At 36.4% G+C, this 17821-nt stretch overlaps 1 protein-coding gene across 2 annotated transcripts in view; it reads right to left on the reverse strand.

Annotated features, from left to right (window-relative positions):
• The window catches only part of TMLHE (trimethyllysine hydroxylase, epsilon), a 101525-nt gene that overhangs the window by 10763 nt on the left and 72941 nt on the right, over positions 1 to 17821 (reverse strand). For both annotated transcript variants that reach the window (XR_004028683.1, XM_030806673.1), the window contains exons 3-6: positions 12251 to 12427; positions 7820 to 8099; positions 5950 to 6069; positions 2085 to 2321 (exon numbers count right to left, since the gene is read on the reverse strand). Coding sequence is in view for 1 of the 2 variants with exons in the window: in XM_030806673.1 (XP_030662533.1) it covers positions 2085 to 2321; positions 5950 to 6069; positions 7820 to 8099; positions 12251 to 12427 (814 nt within the window). In the remaining variant the exon portion in view is untranslated. The remainder of the gene's footprint in view (positions 1 to 2084; positions 2322 to 5949; positions 6070 to 7819; positions 8100 to 12250; positions 12428 to 17821) is intronic.

Genomic DNA, 17821 nt, shown 5'->3' on the forward strand with positions numbered 1-17821 from the left:
TTGTGTGTTTTGCAGTAACATGAGTGGACCTATAGAAATATCTTAATGGTAGAATCTAGATGTAAGTCTATAGCTTTTCTGTGTTAAATATTTTCAACTTTTCTGTATGTTTAGAAATGTTCATAATAAAATATTGGGAAAATACTGAGTTACTACTCATTGTTTTAGGCACTTAGATATATGAGAGACAACAGAGGGAGAGTTTCCCAGAGGAACTTATCCAAGGGAAGTAAATTAATATTTACACAGTTCCTACTACAAGCCAGGGGTAAAGGTAAGGATAACAATTTATTTTTAACTTCACAACAAGTGGGCACAGAAGGTATTATTATTGTAACTGGAAACTCATGACTAGCAGGTTAAGTGACTTGTCCAAGGCCAAAAATCAATAAATGGCAGTCAGGATTTCACACTGAACTCCTTCTGATTACAAAGCCTGTACTCTTTGTAGTATGTCAAGTTTTACAGCTATCTTCACCCTGCCTCTTCAACCCATATCTCCTTCCCTGCTTTTTTGTTTTTCCCTAGTACTTATCACCATTTGATATATTATATATTTGCTTATTTATTTTTAATTACTCTCTTGTCACTATAATGAGAATTCCAAGATGGCCAGGAATTTTTGTCTATTGTGCTTACAGTTTCATCTGCAGTGTCAAGAACAGAGCATGACTCTTGGTAGATGCTCATGAAATATTTACTGAGTAAACTGAATTAATGCACAGTAACAGGTTGCTTGGAATAAGCAGAAGCAGGAGGGGCAATCCATCTGCAAAAATGCATAGTAAAAAGCTTGGCTGCAAGATGCAAAATAATTGGCTCCAGAAACCCAAAGCAGTTTGGTATAGCTAGGGAAGAATGTATGGAAAACATGAATTACATGCTAGAAGAGTAAGAAGGGATCAGATCATACAGAACCTTAAAAGCCATAAGGAAGGATTCTAGTCTTTCTCTGAAAGACACTGGGGAGGTTTAGAAGGATCTTAACATGCGAGCAAAAGATAAGACTTGTGTTTCAGAAAGAATGTTCTAGCTACAGCATGAAAAATTAATGGAAGAGGGCTCACAATGGAAGCAAGGACGTCAGTTACAACTTTAGCCATGGGAAAGAAGAGTGTTCTCACTGCAAGAAGAGGCATTGTAGATAGAAAGCAGGGGATAGTTTGAGAAAAATATAGGAGAGTGAGTTGATAAGACTGGTTATGTAATATAAGGGAGAGGGAAAAATTAAATATGTTTGGTTTATTGCTTGGGAAACTTAGTGGATGGTGGTATCATTCAATGAAAATGGGAAAACAAGTGAAGTAGGTTTAAAATGAGTGGAAGTGATGAGTTCACGTTTGAATATGATATGTTTTATATTCTACAAAAAATGATGAGTTCATGTCCTTTGTAGGGACATGGATGAAACTGGAAACCATCATTCTCAGTAAACTATCGCAAGGACAAAAAACCAAACACCGCATGTTCTCACTCATAGGTGGGAATTGAACAATGAGAACCCATGGACACAGGAAGGGGAACATCACACTCCGGGGACTATTGTGGGGTGGGGGGAGGGGGGAAGGACAGCATTAGGAGATATACCTAATGCTAAATGACGAGTTAATGGGTGCAGCAAACCAACACGGCACATGGATACATATGTAACAAACCTGCACATTGTGCACATGTACCCTAAAACCTAAAGTATAATAATAAAAAAAAATATATCTAAGTTGTGATATCAGTAGTCAATTGAATACCCTGGTCAAGAGCTTTGCATAAATCTGGGCTAGATATATAAATGTTGTTTGGTCACTGAGGATAATTCAATAACTTTTTCATTTAATAATGTTTTCATTTAAAAAATACTACCTGTAATATTTGGCCCCACCCCCAAAATAAACCTAGTATTCTTTGGTTGGTGGCTATTTATTATTCCATGGGAATTATAAGAAGAATACAAACTGTTTGATAATAAAAAGCTATGGAAAAGCAAGATTAAAATGTAGCAGATATAAGAATCTTAGGGATTTTTGTTATGTTAGAAGGCTAATCTTTGGCAAATATATTACAATTGGGGATAGTTCTTTGGTACTCACCTGATCAAATACAGCTCTTTATTCCATGGGTAGATATTTAAGACTGGCCCAATCCCAATCATGTGGTTGTGACATTCTCCAACATCTTCAATATATTCATGCTTCAATGGCACTTTACTGAGGAGTTCAAATTCCTCAGGTGCCTTTTGAAGTACCTGTTCTGCTGCATAGAATCCATCTACTAGCAGTGTCCTGCCACCAGTTCCTTCATGCTTAAGACAATGAAACACTTGAATGCTAAAGAGAGAAAAGAAAATTCTTCTGTTCAGTGGAAGAGAGAACATATCAAAATTCTAGAAATTATATATAAAATGATTACTGAACCTACTTGTCATTTTCTTTTCATTTCCTAATTGTTTTTCCCTCATAGGCAGTTGTACTTTTTTGCGTTTTGAAATATTAATGCCACTAGAGGTTTCTTCTAAACATATCTAACATATATTGAAGCTTATATGTGCTGGGCCCTGGGAATACAGGCATGAATAATATATAACCTATATTTTCAAGAAGCTCATAGTCTATTAAGAGAGCTAAAGCAAATAAATACCAAATAAAATATGATAGGTATTATAATAAAGTTGCATACAAGATATAGTGGGGTCATAAACAAAGGAATGATCTGTTCTAGTGGGGTGTTGTATAAAGAAATGTTTTGGAGAAGAATGAAAATTGTTTTGACTAATCTTAAAGAATGACCAAGAATTGGAGTAGAAGGAGATTGAGATGAGAAGAAGGCATTCTAGGCGGAGAGAAAGCATGACCAAAGATACCAACGTAAAACAACAAGGAGTAAGAAGTTCCTATTGGCATAGCACAGAGAACCACAAAATGATTTTAAACTGTGAAACTCTACGGCCATATCCATATTTTAAAGAGTCCATTATGTTGATAGTGTGGAACATGGACTGGTGAGAAGCAACGTGACAAAAAACTTGGAAACCAACTTGAATAACTGAAATAGTAAAGAAAAATACTGAGAGCTTGAACTCAGAAAGGGGCGTTATAGAGAAGAAGACACACCTGAGAGATACCGAGGTAGAAGTAGCAGAATTTGATAACTGAAGGACAGGCAAGAATCTAGAATAACTCCAGGTTTCTCACTTGGGCACCTGAAAAATGATAATGCTATTTACTAAGACCGAGATTACAGACAGATATGCTATTGAATGATAATGAGGAAGTATGAGAGGTTGAGGAAGGAGTTCAGTTTAGAGGCATGTTAGCACAGCTAATCATATATGTCTGAATATGTTAACAGGGAAAGGTAAGGTGACTATTAGTTGAATGGAAAACTAAGGTAGAATTTTCAAATTTATGAGGGAAAATAAAATTAATAATAATTTAATCAAATACACAAAACTAAGAAAAAGTAAAAAGCAAATTAAAATAAGAAATAAAAAGATAGAAGGAGTAAAATCAAGGACAATCTAATATAATATAAATACAATTAAAAAGAGAAAGGTAAGCCTGGCCATATTGAAATTTCTGTGAAACTTCTAGGTCAGGGTTATTTAGTTACCAGTTAAAGATGTTTAAGGAAGAGAGGTGGATTTTGTTACAAGTGATAGCTAAAGCCAAGAGCATGGAAGAGGTCATTTGGAGAGATCATTTCAAGTAAGAAAAGAGGGATAAGGAGAAAACCTTGAGGAACAATAATATTTAGGAAACAGACAAAAGAAGCCAGCAAAGGAGGCTGAGGAAAAATGGTCAGATATATAGGAAGAAAACTAGGAAAGAAGGAATATTTAAGAAATTTAGTAGTGGTTTATGGTATGTCTCAGGGATCAAGTAAGATGACAGTACACACTGGATATGACAATTAGTTGCTGGTGACGTTAGAGAGAGTAACTTTAATTGCAGTGAGGGGTGGGTTGGGAAAACTAGATGCCTATGGGTTTGAGGAGTAAATGGGAAGTGAGAATGAAAATATATTGAATGTAGCTATTATTCTTATCCATGAAGTGGAAGAAAAAAACATGGCTGTAGCTAAACGGAGATAGAGTCCAAGGAAGTACAAAAATAGAGAATTAAGATATGGGAGGCTGATAAGAAGGAGTCAATAGGTATGGAAAGGCTGAAGATAGAGGAGAGAGAAATCCCCAAGAAGGCTGGAAAGGATGAGATCTAGAGCAAAGGTAGCTTTAGAGAGAGCAAAGCATATAACAATGAAGATGGTGATTAAAATGAATAAAATGATGAAAATTATAGCTAATATTTATTGAACACTTAGTTTGTGTCAGGCAGTATGATCATATAATTTAATTCCTTAGCAATGCTAATGGATAGGTTTTATTACTAGTCCCATTTTACAGATGAGAAAACTGAAGCACAGAGAAATTAAGTTACTTGTCCAAGATCACAAATCTAATACATGTTGAGGCTGGGATGCAAATCTGGGTCTGGTTGATGCCATAGCCTGAATTCTTAAGTGCTATTACCATACTGCTAATCTACTTGGTCCTTGCCATTGATTACAAACAATTAAACTAAAGCCACAAACAGTTGTTTATCTCTGGTGTTGGTCATAATGGGAAGAGCTAGTCAGTATTTGAACCTCAACCCCTGTACAGCTGCTTCTTATCCCATTTCCTCTTTTTTTCCTTCTGTATCCACTAGAATGAGGATGCAGGGTTGTTGATCTCTCCATATATTGATAACATTTATCAGGATATCTAAAAGCTGCTTTGTTCTTCCTTCCCTGAATCAAACATTCTTAAGTTACAAACCCTTAAAGGAAATCAGTGTAACCATGAGCAATTGCATATTATCATCCTCTCATATAGTCTCCATAAATCTATGTGCACTCATTTTACTCATATCTTTGTGTCTCAGGCTCACCATCTATATGCAGAAGCAAGATCAAGAACACAGAATAACCACAGAGGTGCCTCTACTGAAGAGCAAATGGTAGGAAAACTGAGTATAGTATGTATCATCTTTGGCTCAAAAGCATCTTATTCCATGTGAAGAAGTTATTCTTCCATCATTCCTCCTCTCCAACTTCTTGTAAATCAGATTCAAATTCTTCTTAATGCCATACTCAAAGCAGCTGTGTTTGCATGACGACCATTTTACAATATGTTAATAACTAAATGCAAGAAATCTGTACAAATTCCAAAACTAATGGTTAGGCAATACTTTTTGGGGGATAATTTATAATTACTTTGAAAAATGTAAAATTACATTTTAATAATTAACAAAATTAGGACTCCATTTATATAGTAAGATGAGTTTTCAATCACTTAAAACTATTTTATTCCTAGGAGTCTGATATAGTTTGGATATTTATCCCCACCAAAATCTCATGTTGAATTGTAATCTCCAATGCTGGAGGTAGGGCCTGGTGGAAGTGTTTAGGTCATGGAGGTGGATAACTGATGGCTTGGTGCTGTCTTCAGATAGTGAGTGAGTTCCTGTGACAGCTGGCTGTTTAAAATTGTGTGGCACCTCCTCCCTGACTCTCTGTCACTTGCTCCTGTTTTTGCCATGTGAACTGTTTGCTCCCCACTCACCTTCCACCATGATTGGAAGCTCTCTGAGGCCTCCCCAGAAGAAGATGCTGTTATGCTTTCTGTATAGCCTGCAGAACCATGAGACAATTAAATCTCTTTTTTTTTTTATAAATTACCCAGTCTCAGGTATTTATTTATTTATTTATAGCAATGTAAGAATGGCCTAATACAGAATCTAAAAACTGAGTTAAGGTATTTCAAAATGATCATGTTTCTAGGGGAAGAGAAAGAAAGTCATACAAATCCGCAGCAGTAGATATGATCTTGGTTCAAACAGAATGGAAAATAATTAAGAAACCACTCAAGACTATCACATATAAAGACCTTACACTGTAAAAGTCTAATCCACCTACCCACAGGGCTCTTGAAAATAGGTAGTGTCAGTGTGCCGATCCAGAGCTAGCTTGGTGTATGCAGTGTCACCTCTGGAGAAGTCTGAAGTGAAATACCACATCCTCCCATAAATGGTTTCTCTGTTAGATGAAATAAAGAAAGGCCTGTTAGCTATTTGAAATGTTCATTCTTGTCTTTCAAAACTCTTTCCAATACCTTCTTTAGTTACTCACAAATAACAATAGATTTTTTTGGCTCCAGAATTTCATCCATGAGGTGAAAATGACAGTTGAACATGCTAGTCTTGACAATTCTGTCACTTATTAACATTCTAGAAAGTTGCGGAGAAAACTGTGGAAGTATAATATTGTATTATGAAAGCTTAGAGAATCATCCCACTCTGATTATGTGCCTAGTTTTCATAGCCTTCATAAATTCAAGGTTCTTTTCTATGCTCACCTTTCTTTCACAGAAAAAGATGATACAGCTGCTTCTAGAAGTGATTTCTTAACTTTATTTACTATTTTTATAGCTGTTGTCTTTTATTAGTACCATTTTTTCAATAATGGTGGCCATTTCCTAATATTTTGGATAATCCAATTTGCAAGGATGACTGAAGAGTTCTCATATTCTTTATAAGACACAGAAGTGATTAATGTAGATCCTCACTCATCTTTTGGACATGGAGGAATAAAGAAAAAAGGATAGTTTGTGTTAGCAAGTATTTAGTGAGACTTGCTGTACCATTGTTGTTGTGTCTCTCCTTGAAGTATACATCATGTATTTTGATTTTGTAATTATTTTCCTGGTGGGCTCAAATCTGACTAAAGGTCACTTTAATTCTTTAGCTTTCAAAGTTCATCTTATTTTCTGAACCCTTGAAGTTCAAATAGGAAATGCTCTTCCTTTTGAACTATCATCCCTAAAGCTGTCTCAATTTATCACTTACCAGCACGGTTTCTTTCACTTGAAAGTTCCCAAACTGTGATTCAAACTGAATGGCTCACAGATGCTGTTAATTATGCTCTCCCAGCACAGGGCGGAAGACCCAGCATACTATCTACTACAAAATGAGCTATATCTGGATCTTATTAAGTAAAACGAAAGTACTAATTATAATAAAGTAGGTTGACATCACACTTAATACTATAGAAGATCACTCTATATACCACCCAGAAGTGCGTAATGGTAATGAAAAAAACAATGTATTTAGGATTAGGAAACCCGGGCTATTTGAATTCAAGTTCTATCGTTTACTAGTAGAGCACTCCTGGGCAAGACACTTGGTATATTTGAGTGTCAGTGCCTCAGCAGTAAAACGGGGACAAAACACACACTGATCAGGGTTACTATAATAATTAAAAGAAAATAATGGGTGGGAATGTGCTGGCTGAATGCTATATAGCCTTTTAAGGCAGTGTTATTAACAATCAGTCTCTGAATCAAGCCATAGGAATCATAGAAGGTCAAATTGAACAGATGGGAAAATAGAGGACAGTGGGGGTCGAGGGTGTGTGTGTGTGTGTGTGTGTGTGTGTAATGGACATGCTTATGGTCACACAACTACTTGATGGTAGAACTCAGACTACTATCCAGTTCTCCTTACAGTCAGTGTTTTTTTCCAGTGTACAATAATACCTGTCACTTGGGATCACTGGGCTAGAAACATATTACCAACGACTCTGCAGTCATCATTATATTTTACACATAAGTGTATTTAGAGATTAGAAATCCAGACCTCAAATAAAGTACTGCAAGTGAGAGTCCCTTATTCATGCTACAAAATATTCTGGATTGAAAATGAGGGTGACCATACCTGTTACATTTATTGGTGTTCATACTCTGGAAATTAATTATAGTACTGTGGATTTTAGGAAACAAATGAATTACCTGATTAAGCTGATCCTTTCTGCCAACTTCTCTGTGTGCTCTTGAGTGGGAGGGACATTTTCTACAAATGCAATTCCATAGAGCAGAAAGTTTTGCAGAAACTTCTTCAGTCCCTCATTGGTTTCTAAGAAGCTCTGGCAATCTACAGATGGAACTTGGGCTTGCTGGTAGATTTCAGCATTCCATAGTATTCTAGGCTGGATGACTTTTTGTTTCTGCCCTTCATAGCTGTTTTTCACCAGCCAATTCAAATCATATTTAGTCACATGACCATCTGGCCCTTTTAAGGGGAAAAATAAAAGGCACTAAAATAATAATTACAAATAATGTCAATATTTGTAATTGGTTACAACTAGTTAAGAATCTTTTTCCTAGCAATCAGTTATCCAGTACTGTATTGTTTATGAAACCAAATTAAAATGAGTGCCTAGAATGTTTCTGAGAAAGAAATATGTGTGGTTTGAGTGGTACGCATGAATAAATGAATGAACAAATAAATCTTCCCAGAGGCTAAATAAGTTTACAGAATTATAGTTACATAGTAAAAGACCTTCTGGAAAATTCATCAAGTCATCAAAGAATGATAATCCAAGTAGGCTTTTACAAACCTACTTGGCACTCTCTCCCCTTGCCCCCATCCCTGTCTTCCATCTATATAGGAACTCAGAATGTTTGAGCTAGAAGGGGCTAATCTTTATTTTAGAGATGGAGAAAAAGTCAGTGACTCACTCAAGATCACACAACTAAGTACTATAGGTGAAACTAGAACCCCACCTTCTTGCTGCTACAAGTTCAGTACTATTCTATGCTGCCTTCCTCTTCTACATGATACAGGACATTGCTGTCTAATTATATGACATCAACACAATACAATACAATTACTTTGTAAGTGGCTTCACCTGCTGTGCACACCCCACCCAAAAAATGTTGAAAACCAACCCCGAAATGCTTTAGAAAATCTTCAGGATAAGCAAAGGAAGCAGCAGAAGGAGTGAAAGACTTATGTTGACAACTTGTCTCTCCTTTTTACTTGTCTCTCTCTTTTCCTCCCTCCCCTTGATAAAAAAGTATCACACTCTGGATAATTTGGAAAGCATAAAAAGGTATGAGGAAATTAAAAGTCACCATGTTTATCATTCTGTCACCCAGATGAAACTATGATTGACAGCCTGGCATCATTCCTTCCAGTTTTTCTGTACATTCTCTTATTTTATGTAATTTATGTATATAAATATAGTTTATGTAATTTATATATATATAAAATTTGGGACTCTGCCATTGTCACTTAACATTTTAACAATGTTTAAAATTAAATTTTATCATTTAAAAAATTCAACCTTCATTAAAATTAAATTTTAAAGCTTATAAAATATACATTACCAAGATTTACCTAACCCATCTGTTCTTCTGGGTATGTACATTTATTTTTAAAAATTTTCCTATTATTTATTAGTGATCATCTTTAACCATATTTCTATAATTTAGAAATAGAATGTATATTACATTTCTTAAAAGTTTGCATCTTTGTATTTAGAAATTTCAAAGATATAAAGTTTTAAGAGTTCTGATATACATAATCAAATTACTTTTTAGAAAGTCTACTTATCTTCATTCCCTCCAATAGTACATATGTGTCCATCAAAATGGAGTATTCTTATTTTTAAAATACATTTTTTTCTAATTTGGTAACTAAAGTGGAACTGCTATCTTGTAATAATTTTAACGTATTTGCTTACTAATAAGGCTAATAAGAATACTTTCTATATTTGTTAGACATCTATGTTTCTTTAATGCAGGGACTACCAAACTATGGTTTATGAGTCAAATCTGGTGCTTGGGTTTGTAATGCTTGTTTCAGAACACATGCTGTCCATTTTGTTACATATTGTCTATAGCTCCATTCACTCATATAGCCCACAAAGTTTAAAAATATTTACCATCTGGCTCTTTATAGAAAATGTTTGCTGACTCCTGCTTTAATGATTTGTCTGTTCAGTCCTTTCTCACATTTTTCTATTGGAACAATTGTACTTTTCTTACAATTTAGCAAAAGCACCTTACATATTAAGGATATTTAGTCTTTGGCATACATTTTGCTAATATTTTGCCTGTTTTTAAATAAACCTTTCTATAGCATTTTTTTTTCTATTGTAGAGAAATTAGTAGTCAATGTATGCATCGTAAGCATGTTTTTTCCTCCAATGCTTTTTAACTTTTTTATTTGGAGGTAATAGATTCACAGGATGTTGAAAAGAAATGTGTAGGAAAGTCCCATGAGCTCTTCCCCTTCCTTGATGTTAACATGTTATATAACCCCACTACAATACCCAAACCAAGAAAGTGGTATTGGTACAATCCATTGGGTTTATTCAGATTTAACCAGTTAAACATATATTCATTTGTGTGCATAGCTCTACACAGTGTAATTACATGTGTAACTTTGTGTAACCACCACCACAATCAAGATACTCAACCGTATGACTCCTTCGTGTTACCCTTTTACAGCTACATCTGCCACCTTCTACCCCCGCATCCTTAACTCTTGGCAACCAATAATCTGTTCTCTATATCTATAATTATGTTATTTCATGACTGTTACATACATGAAATCATGCAGATTGGCTTTTTCACTTCAGCATAATGTAATTGAGGTTCTTCCAAGTTACGTATCATTAGTTCGTTCCAATAAAATTGCTGAGTAGGATTTTATTGTATGGATGGTTTGTTTAACCATTCACCCATTGGGTAGTTTCCAGTTCTTGGCTATTACAAATAAGGCTGATGTGAACATTAATATACAGGGTTTTATGTGAACGTAAGTTTTCATTTCTTTGGGATAAATGCCCAGAAGTGTGATTTCTGGGTTGCATGTTTAGTTTTTTTTTTTTTTAAGAAATTACCAAACTGTTTTCCAGAGTGTACCATTTTACATTCCCATAAGCAATGTATGAGTGATAGAATTTCTCTGCATCTTCTCTAGTATTTGGTGTAGTCACTGTTTTTTAATGTAGTCATTCTGATAGGTATGTAGTGCAATCTCATTGTGATATTAACTTTCATTTCTGTAACAGCTAATAATGTTGAACATCTTTTCATGTGTTTATTCGCCATCTGTATATCCTATTCAGGAAAATGTCCGAGCATATCTTTTATCCATTTTTAAATTGTATTGCTTGTTTTTTATGCCGAGTTTTAAGAGTTATTTAGTCCTAGCACCAGTCAGGACCTTAAGATGTTCTCATATGTTCTTTTCTTGAAGTTTTATAGTTTTATGTTTTACATTTAAGTCCACAATCTACTATGAGTTGGTTTTTATATAAGGTGTGAGACTTGAGTTGAGGTTCTTTTATTTTTTCATTATGGATGTCCAATTGCTCCGGCACCAATTATTGAAAAGCCTATCCTTCCTCCATTGAATGTCTTTTGCACTTTTGCCAAAGATAAGTTGACTATATTTCTGTGGATCTATTTCTGGGTTCTCTATTCTATTCCATTGATCTATGTATCTGTCCCTCCACCAATACCACATTGTCTTGATTACTGCAGTCTTAACATCAGGAAGTGATTTCTTCCCACTTAATTCTTCATTTTCAAAATTGTGTTGGCTCTCCTAGGGCCTGTATATTTCCATTTAAATTTTAGAGCAAGCTTGTTAATAATTATAAAAAAATCTTGCTTATATTTTGACAGGAATTGCATTAAAACTATAGATCAATTTGGAGAAAACTGACATCATTACTATGTTGAGTCTTCCAATCCATGAACATGATTTGTTTCTCCATGTATTTATGTCTTCTTTGATTTCTTTCATCAGCATTTAATAATTTTTATAATACAGATCCTATATATATATTGTTAGATTATACCTAAATATTTAAATTTATTTGAAGCTATTGAAATGGCCATTTTTCATTTCAGTTTCTGCATGTTTAAGTATATAGAAATATGATTGATTTTTGTGTGTTGATCTTGTGTCCTCTGACCTTACTGAAGTCATTTATTAGTTTTCATAGTTTTATTATAGATTACTTGAGGTAGTCTATGTTGGGCTGTCATGTATCTGCAAATAAAGAGTTTTATGTACGAATTTTATTAACTTTTCTTGACTTACTATAATAGAATTTTCAGTACTATGATAAATAAGAGTGGTGAGAGTGGATGTTAAATAATAGTGGTAAGAGTGGGCATCCTTGCCATGTTCCCTGTCTTAGAGGGAAAGCATTCAGTCTCACTATTAAGTATAATGTTAGCTGTGGATTGTAACAATTTTATTTGAAGAGAAAAATAAAATGTTTCAAAAAATCCTTCCAAAACAAGAAAAAAAGAAAAGTAACTAATTAATTATTTTTGAAGGGAACAAACCATTTTCCACAAAATAACTGTCCTTCAGAAGAGTACCCCCAAAGAAGATCAAGTCTCCTGTCCACTCACAAGTAAAAAAGAGTGTGGTCTCATCCAGATGAATGGTCTTTGGCTTGATACATAAATCCACACTGGCAGGATCCAGGCTGCGCTGGTGAGTCTTAGAGTTGTAGCACGATGCTGAGCGGCAGTGGTCTCGAAGCCAGACATAATCAAAGCGCATCACGGTATTAGCATATTTCAGCTCTAGGGAAAAGATCACATTCATCAGAACTATTTATTGAGATAACTTTAAAAAATCAGCATCCAGAAAACTTCCTTCTAAAAGTCTTCTACCAATAAGCAATAAGGGTTGAGGGGAGGGACTTGCCCCTTACCAGATATTAAAATATACTGTAGAACTTCTATAATTAAAATGGTGTAATGTTGTATTTAAATAGATAAAATGATGGAAGAGTATAAAAAGCCCAGAAATATACCCAAATGCATATGGAAATCTAATATGTAATAAAGTGACAGCAAAAGTCATTGAGGAAAAGATGAGTTTTTTAAATAAATGGTGTTGGGACAACTAGATAGAACTTGGGAAAAGATAAATTTGTGTCTATACGTCATATTGTCACAAGGTTATCAAGATAAACTCAAAATATATAGGAGTACTAAATTTAGAAAATGAAACCATTCAAGTATCAAAAGAAGGAAGTATAGGTGCGTAGAGGATATATAGGAGGTGATATGGTTTGGCTCTGTGTCTCCACCCAAATCTCATGTTGAATTGTAATCCCCAGTGTTGGGGGAGGGACCTGGTGGGAGGTGATCGGATCATGGGGGCAAATTTCCCCCTTGCTGTTCTCCTGAAAGTGACTGAGCTCTCATGAGATCTGGTTGTTTAAAAGTGTGTAGCACTTCTGCCTTCACTTTCTCCTGCTTTGCCATGGTAAGATGTGCTTGCTTCCCCTCACCTTCCACCATGATTGTAAGTTTCCTGAGGCCTCCCAGCCATGCTTACTGTACAGCCTGCAGAACTGTGAGTCAATTAAACCTATTTTCTTCATAAAGTACCCAGTTTCAGGTAGTTCTTTATAGCCATGTGAGAACAAACAAACACAGAAAATTGTTACCAGAGAAGTGGGGCATTGCTATAAAGATACCTGAAAATGTCAAAGCAACTTTGGAACTGGGTAACAGGCAGAGATTGGAACAGTTTGGAGGGCTCAGAAGAAGACAGAAAGGCGAGGGAAAGTTAGGAACTTCCTAGAGACTTCTTCAATAGTTTTGACCAAAATGCTGATAGCGATGCAAACAGTGAAGTCCATACTGAGGTGGTTTCAGATGGAGATGAGGAACTTATTGGGAACTGGAGTAAAGTCACTCTTGCTATGCTTTATCAGAGACTGGCAGCATTGTGCCCCTGCTCTAGGGATTTATGGAACTTTCAACTTGAGAGAGATGATTTAGGGTATCTGGCAGAAGGATTTCTAAGCAGCAAAGTGTTCAAGATGTGGCCTGGCTGCTTCTAACAGTGTATGCTCATATGCATTTGCAAAGAGATGGTATGAAACTGGAACTTATATTTAAAAGGGAAACAGTATGAAAGGTTGTAAAATTTGCAGTGAAACCATGTGGTGGAAAACAAACCATTTTCTGGGAGGAATTCAAGGCTGCAGAAATTTCCATAAGCGAAGAGAAGCCAAATGTTAATATCCAAGACAATGGAGGGGGGAAATGTCTCCAGGGCATGTCAGAGACCTTTGCAGCAGCCCGTCCCATTACAGGCCCTGAGGCCAAGAGAGAAAAGAGTTTTGTGGGCCAGGCGCAGGGCCCTACTGCTCTGTGCAGCCTTGGGACATGGCCCCCATGTCCTTTGGCTCTGTGTCTCAGCTGCTCCAGCTCTCGCCATGGCTAAAAGGGACCAAGGCACAGCTTGGGCCATTGCTTCAGAGGATGCAGGCCCCAAGTGGTGGCTTCCATGTGTTGTTGGGCCTATGGGTGCCCAGAAGGCAGGAGTTGAGGCTTGAGAACCTCTGCCTAGATTTCACAGGATGGCTGGAAATGCCTGGATATCCAGGCAGAAGTCTACTGCAGGGGCAGAGCCCTCATGAAGAACCTCTACTAGGGCAGTGTGGAGGAGAAATGTGGGGTTGGAAGCCCCACACAGAGTCCCCACTAGGGCACTGCCTAGTGGAACTATGAGAAGAGGGCCACCATCCTCCAGACCCCAGAATGGTAGATCCACCAACAACTTGCACTGTGCACCTGGAAAAGCCACAGCCACTCAATGCCAGCCCGTGAAAGCACCCCCAGGGGCTGTACCCTACAAAGCCACAGAGGCAGAGCTGCCCAAGGCTGTGGGAACCCACCCCTTGAATCAGCATGCCCTGGATGTGAGACATGGAGTCAAAGGAGATTATTTTGGAGCTTTAAGATTTAATGACTGCCCTGTTGGGTTTTGAACTTGCATGGGGCCTGTAGCCCCTTGGCTTTGGCCAATTTCTTCCATTTGGAATGGGAGCATTTACCCAATGCCTGTACCCCCATTGTATCTTGGAAGTAACAAACTTGTTTTTGATTTTACAAGCTCATAGGTGGAAGAGACTTGCCTTGTCTCAGATGAGACTTTGGACTTGAACTTCTGAGTTAGTGCTGGAGTGAGTTAAGACTTTAGGAGACTGTTGGAAGGCGTGATTGGTTTTGAAATGTGGAAAGATAAGATTTGGGAGGGGCTAGGAGTAGAATGATGGAATGATATGGTTTGTCTCTGTGTCCCCACCCAAATCTCATGTTGAATTGTAATCCCCAATGTTGGGGGAGGGACCTGGTGGGAGGTGATTGGATCATGGGGGCAAATTCCCCCCTTGCTGCTCTAATGATAGTGAGTTCTCATGAGATCTGGTTGTTTAAAAGTGTGTAGCACTTCCCCCTTTGCTGTCTGTCTCTCCTACTCCACCATGGTAAGACATGCTTGCTTCCCCTTTACCTTCTATCAAGATTGTAAGTTTCCTGAGGCCTCCTAGCCATGCTTCCTGTACAGCCTATGGAACTGTGAGTCAATTAAACTTCTTTTCTTCATAAATTAACCATTCTCTGGGAGTTCTTTATGGCAGTGTGAGAACAGACTAATACAGGAGGTCCTTGTACTATTTTAGTAACTAACCTTCTGTTAATTTGAAGTTATAGCAAAGGCCGGGCGTGGCGGCTCACGCTTGTAATCCCAGCACTTTGGGAGGCTGAGGCGGGCAGATCACGAGGTCAGGAGATCGAGACCACGGTGAAACCCCGTCTCTACTAAAAATACAAAAAAATTAGCCAGGCGTGGTGGCAGGCGCCTGTAGTCCCAGCTACTCGGAGAGGCTGAGGCAGGAGAATGGCGTGAACCTTGGAGGTGGAGCTTGCAGTGAGCCGAGATCGCGCCACTGCACTCCAGCCTGGGCGACAGAGCGAGACTCCGTCTCGAAAAAAAAAAAAAAGAAGTTATAGCAAAATAAAGAAATTACAAAAAAAAATGACTTTCTATACATCAGGTTACTCATTTAGAAAAGGTAAATAAAGTGTGTGACACAATTTACAAAAGAAAAGAAAAAAATAATTTATGCCTTCATATAATTCAAAAAAATAAATTTCTGATGGATTAAAGTACAAAAAATTAAAACTGTAAAACATTAAATGTTGACAACCTTGAGGTAGGAAAGGCTGTTTTAATATGACACAAAAGGCATAGAGATAAATTAATCTATATTAAAATAAATACCTTCTGTTCTGCAAACAATATAAAAGCAAAGTTAAAAGACAGGTAAAAGGAAAAATATTTGTAGCATAAAAGGATTAATATCCAGCATACAGAATAAACCTCTGTGATCATTAAAGATAAAAACCCAACAGAAAAATAGGTGAAGGATATCAATAAGGAAAGTCACTAGAAGTGACCGGTAAACATATGAACTGCCCCCAGCCTTGGTAATAATCAAAGAAATGGGTATTTAAACCAAAATGTGATACCATTTTATACCCATCAGAGCAACAAAAATTGTAAAGGCTGATTAAAATGTGTTTTAAAGGATGTGGGAAAAATGCATACTTGCAAACATTGGTATTAGGAGTATATATTGTTAAAGTTATACTAGATGGCAATCAGCAAGTTTCTATGAAAATAATTTAAAATGTGCATATTTGACCTAGAAATTCACCTCTCAGTATTTATCTTTTTTCTCTTGTACTTTATTTATTTATTTTATCTTTTAATAAATATTTTTTTATTTCAATAGCTTCTGGGGCTCAAGTGGTTTTTGGTTACATGGATGAATTGTATATTGGTGAAGTCAGAGATTTCAGTGCACCCATCACTCGAGTAGTGTATACTGAAACTGATATGTAGTTTTTTATTCCTTATCCCCCTCCTTCCCTCTCCCCTTCTGAGTCTCCAATGTCCATTATACCACTCTGTATGCCTTTGCATGACATAGCTTAGCTCCCACTTATAAGTAAGAACATCCAGTATTTGGTTTTTCATTCCTGAGTTACTTCACTTAGAATAATGGCCTTCAGCTCCATCCAAGTTGCTACAAAATACATTATTTCATTCTTTTTTATGGCTGAGTAGTATTCCATGGTGTATATATACATTTTCTTTATCCACTTATTGGTTGATGGGTACTGAGATTGGTTCCATATCTTTGCCATTGTAAATTGTGCTGCGATAAACATACACATACAGGTGTCTTTTTGATATAATGACTTCTTTTCCTTTGGACAAACAGTAGTTCACCTCACAGTATTGTATAGAAAGTGTCACACATGTGGAGCTGCATATAAGGTTATTCATAATAGTGATGGTTATAATACTAAAAATAATTAGAAAAAAGACTAAATGTCTATCAGTGGGGAAGTGGAAGAATCGCTGAATAAACTGGTTTATCCACATTTTAAGATATTAAGCAATAGTTTTTAAAAACTGCTATACCTGTACCTCTCACATTTACTTTCATTGGTATTATCATTCTCATTTTAAGGACAACTAACTAAAGCTCAGAGATGCTAAGTATCTTTGTAAGAATATAATCATTAGGTGGTAGAGCTAGGACATGAACCCAAGTCGTGCAACCCCACAGCCTAGTACACTAATGCATCTCAAAGTACAGCCTTGGGAGTCTGGAGGTGAGACTTCTTTTAGAAAAATACAGTGAGGAGCTTGGCAAATTTTCTCCCCCAAAAGTATTGATAAAACTGGCCAAACTAAAAAAGAACCATTTTAAGACTCTGGAAATTGTCCAAAGGTATACAGCAAATTGAGAAGTATTTATTCTATTTTTAATTTCTTTAGTAACCTTCATACTGTTTTCCATAATTGGTACACCAATCTACATTCCCAACAGTGTACAAGAGTTCCTTTTTCTCCACACCCTTGCCAACACTTGTTATCTCTTGTCTTTTTGAAAATAGGTATTCTAATGGGTGTCAGGTGGTATATCAGAATAGTTTTGATTTGTATTTGTCTTATAATTAGTGATGTTGAGCATCTTTTCATATATGTGTTGGTCATTTGTATGTCTTCTTTGGGGAAATGTCTATTCAGACCCATTGACCATTTTTTAATTGGGTTATATGTTTTGTTGCTATTGAGTTGTATGAATTCTTTATAAATTT

The sequence above is a fragment of the Nomascus leucogenys genome, chromosome X, assembly GCF_006542625.1.
Source record: "Nomascus leucogenys isolate Asia chromosome X, Asia_NLE_v1, whole genome shotgun sequence".
NCBI classification, from domain to species: domain Eukaryota; kingdom Metazoa; phylum Chordata; class Mammalia; order Primates; family Hylobatidae; genus Nomascus; species Nomascus leucogenys.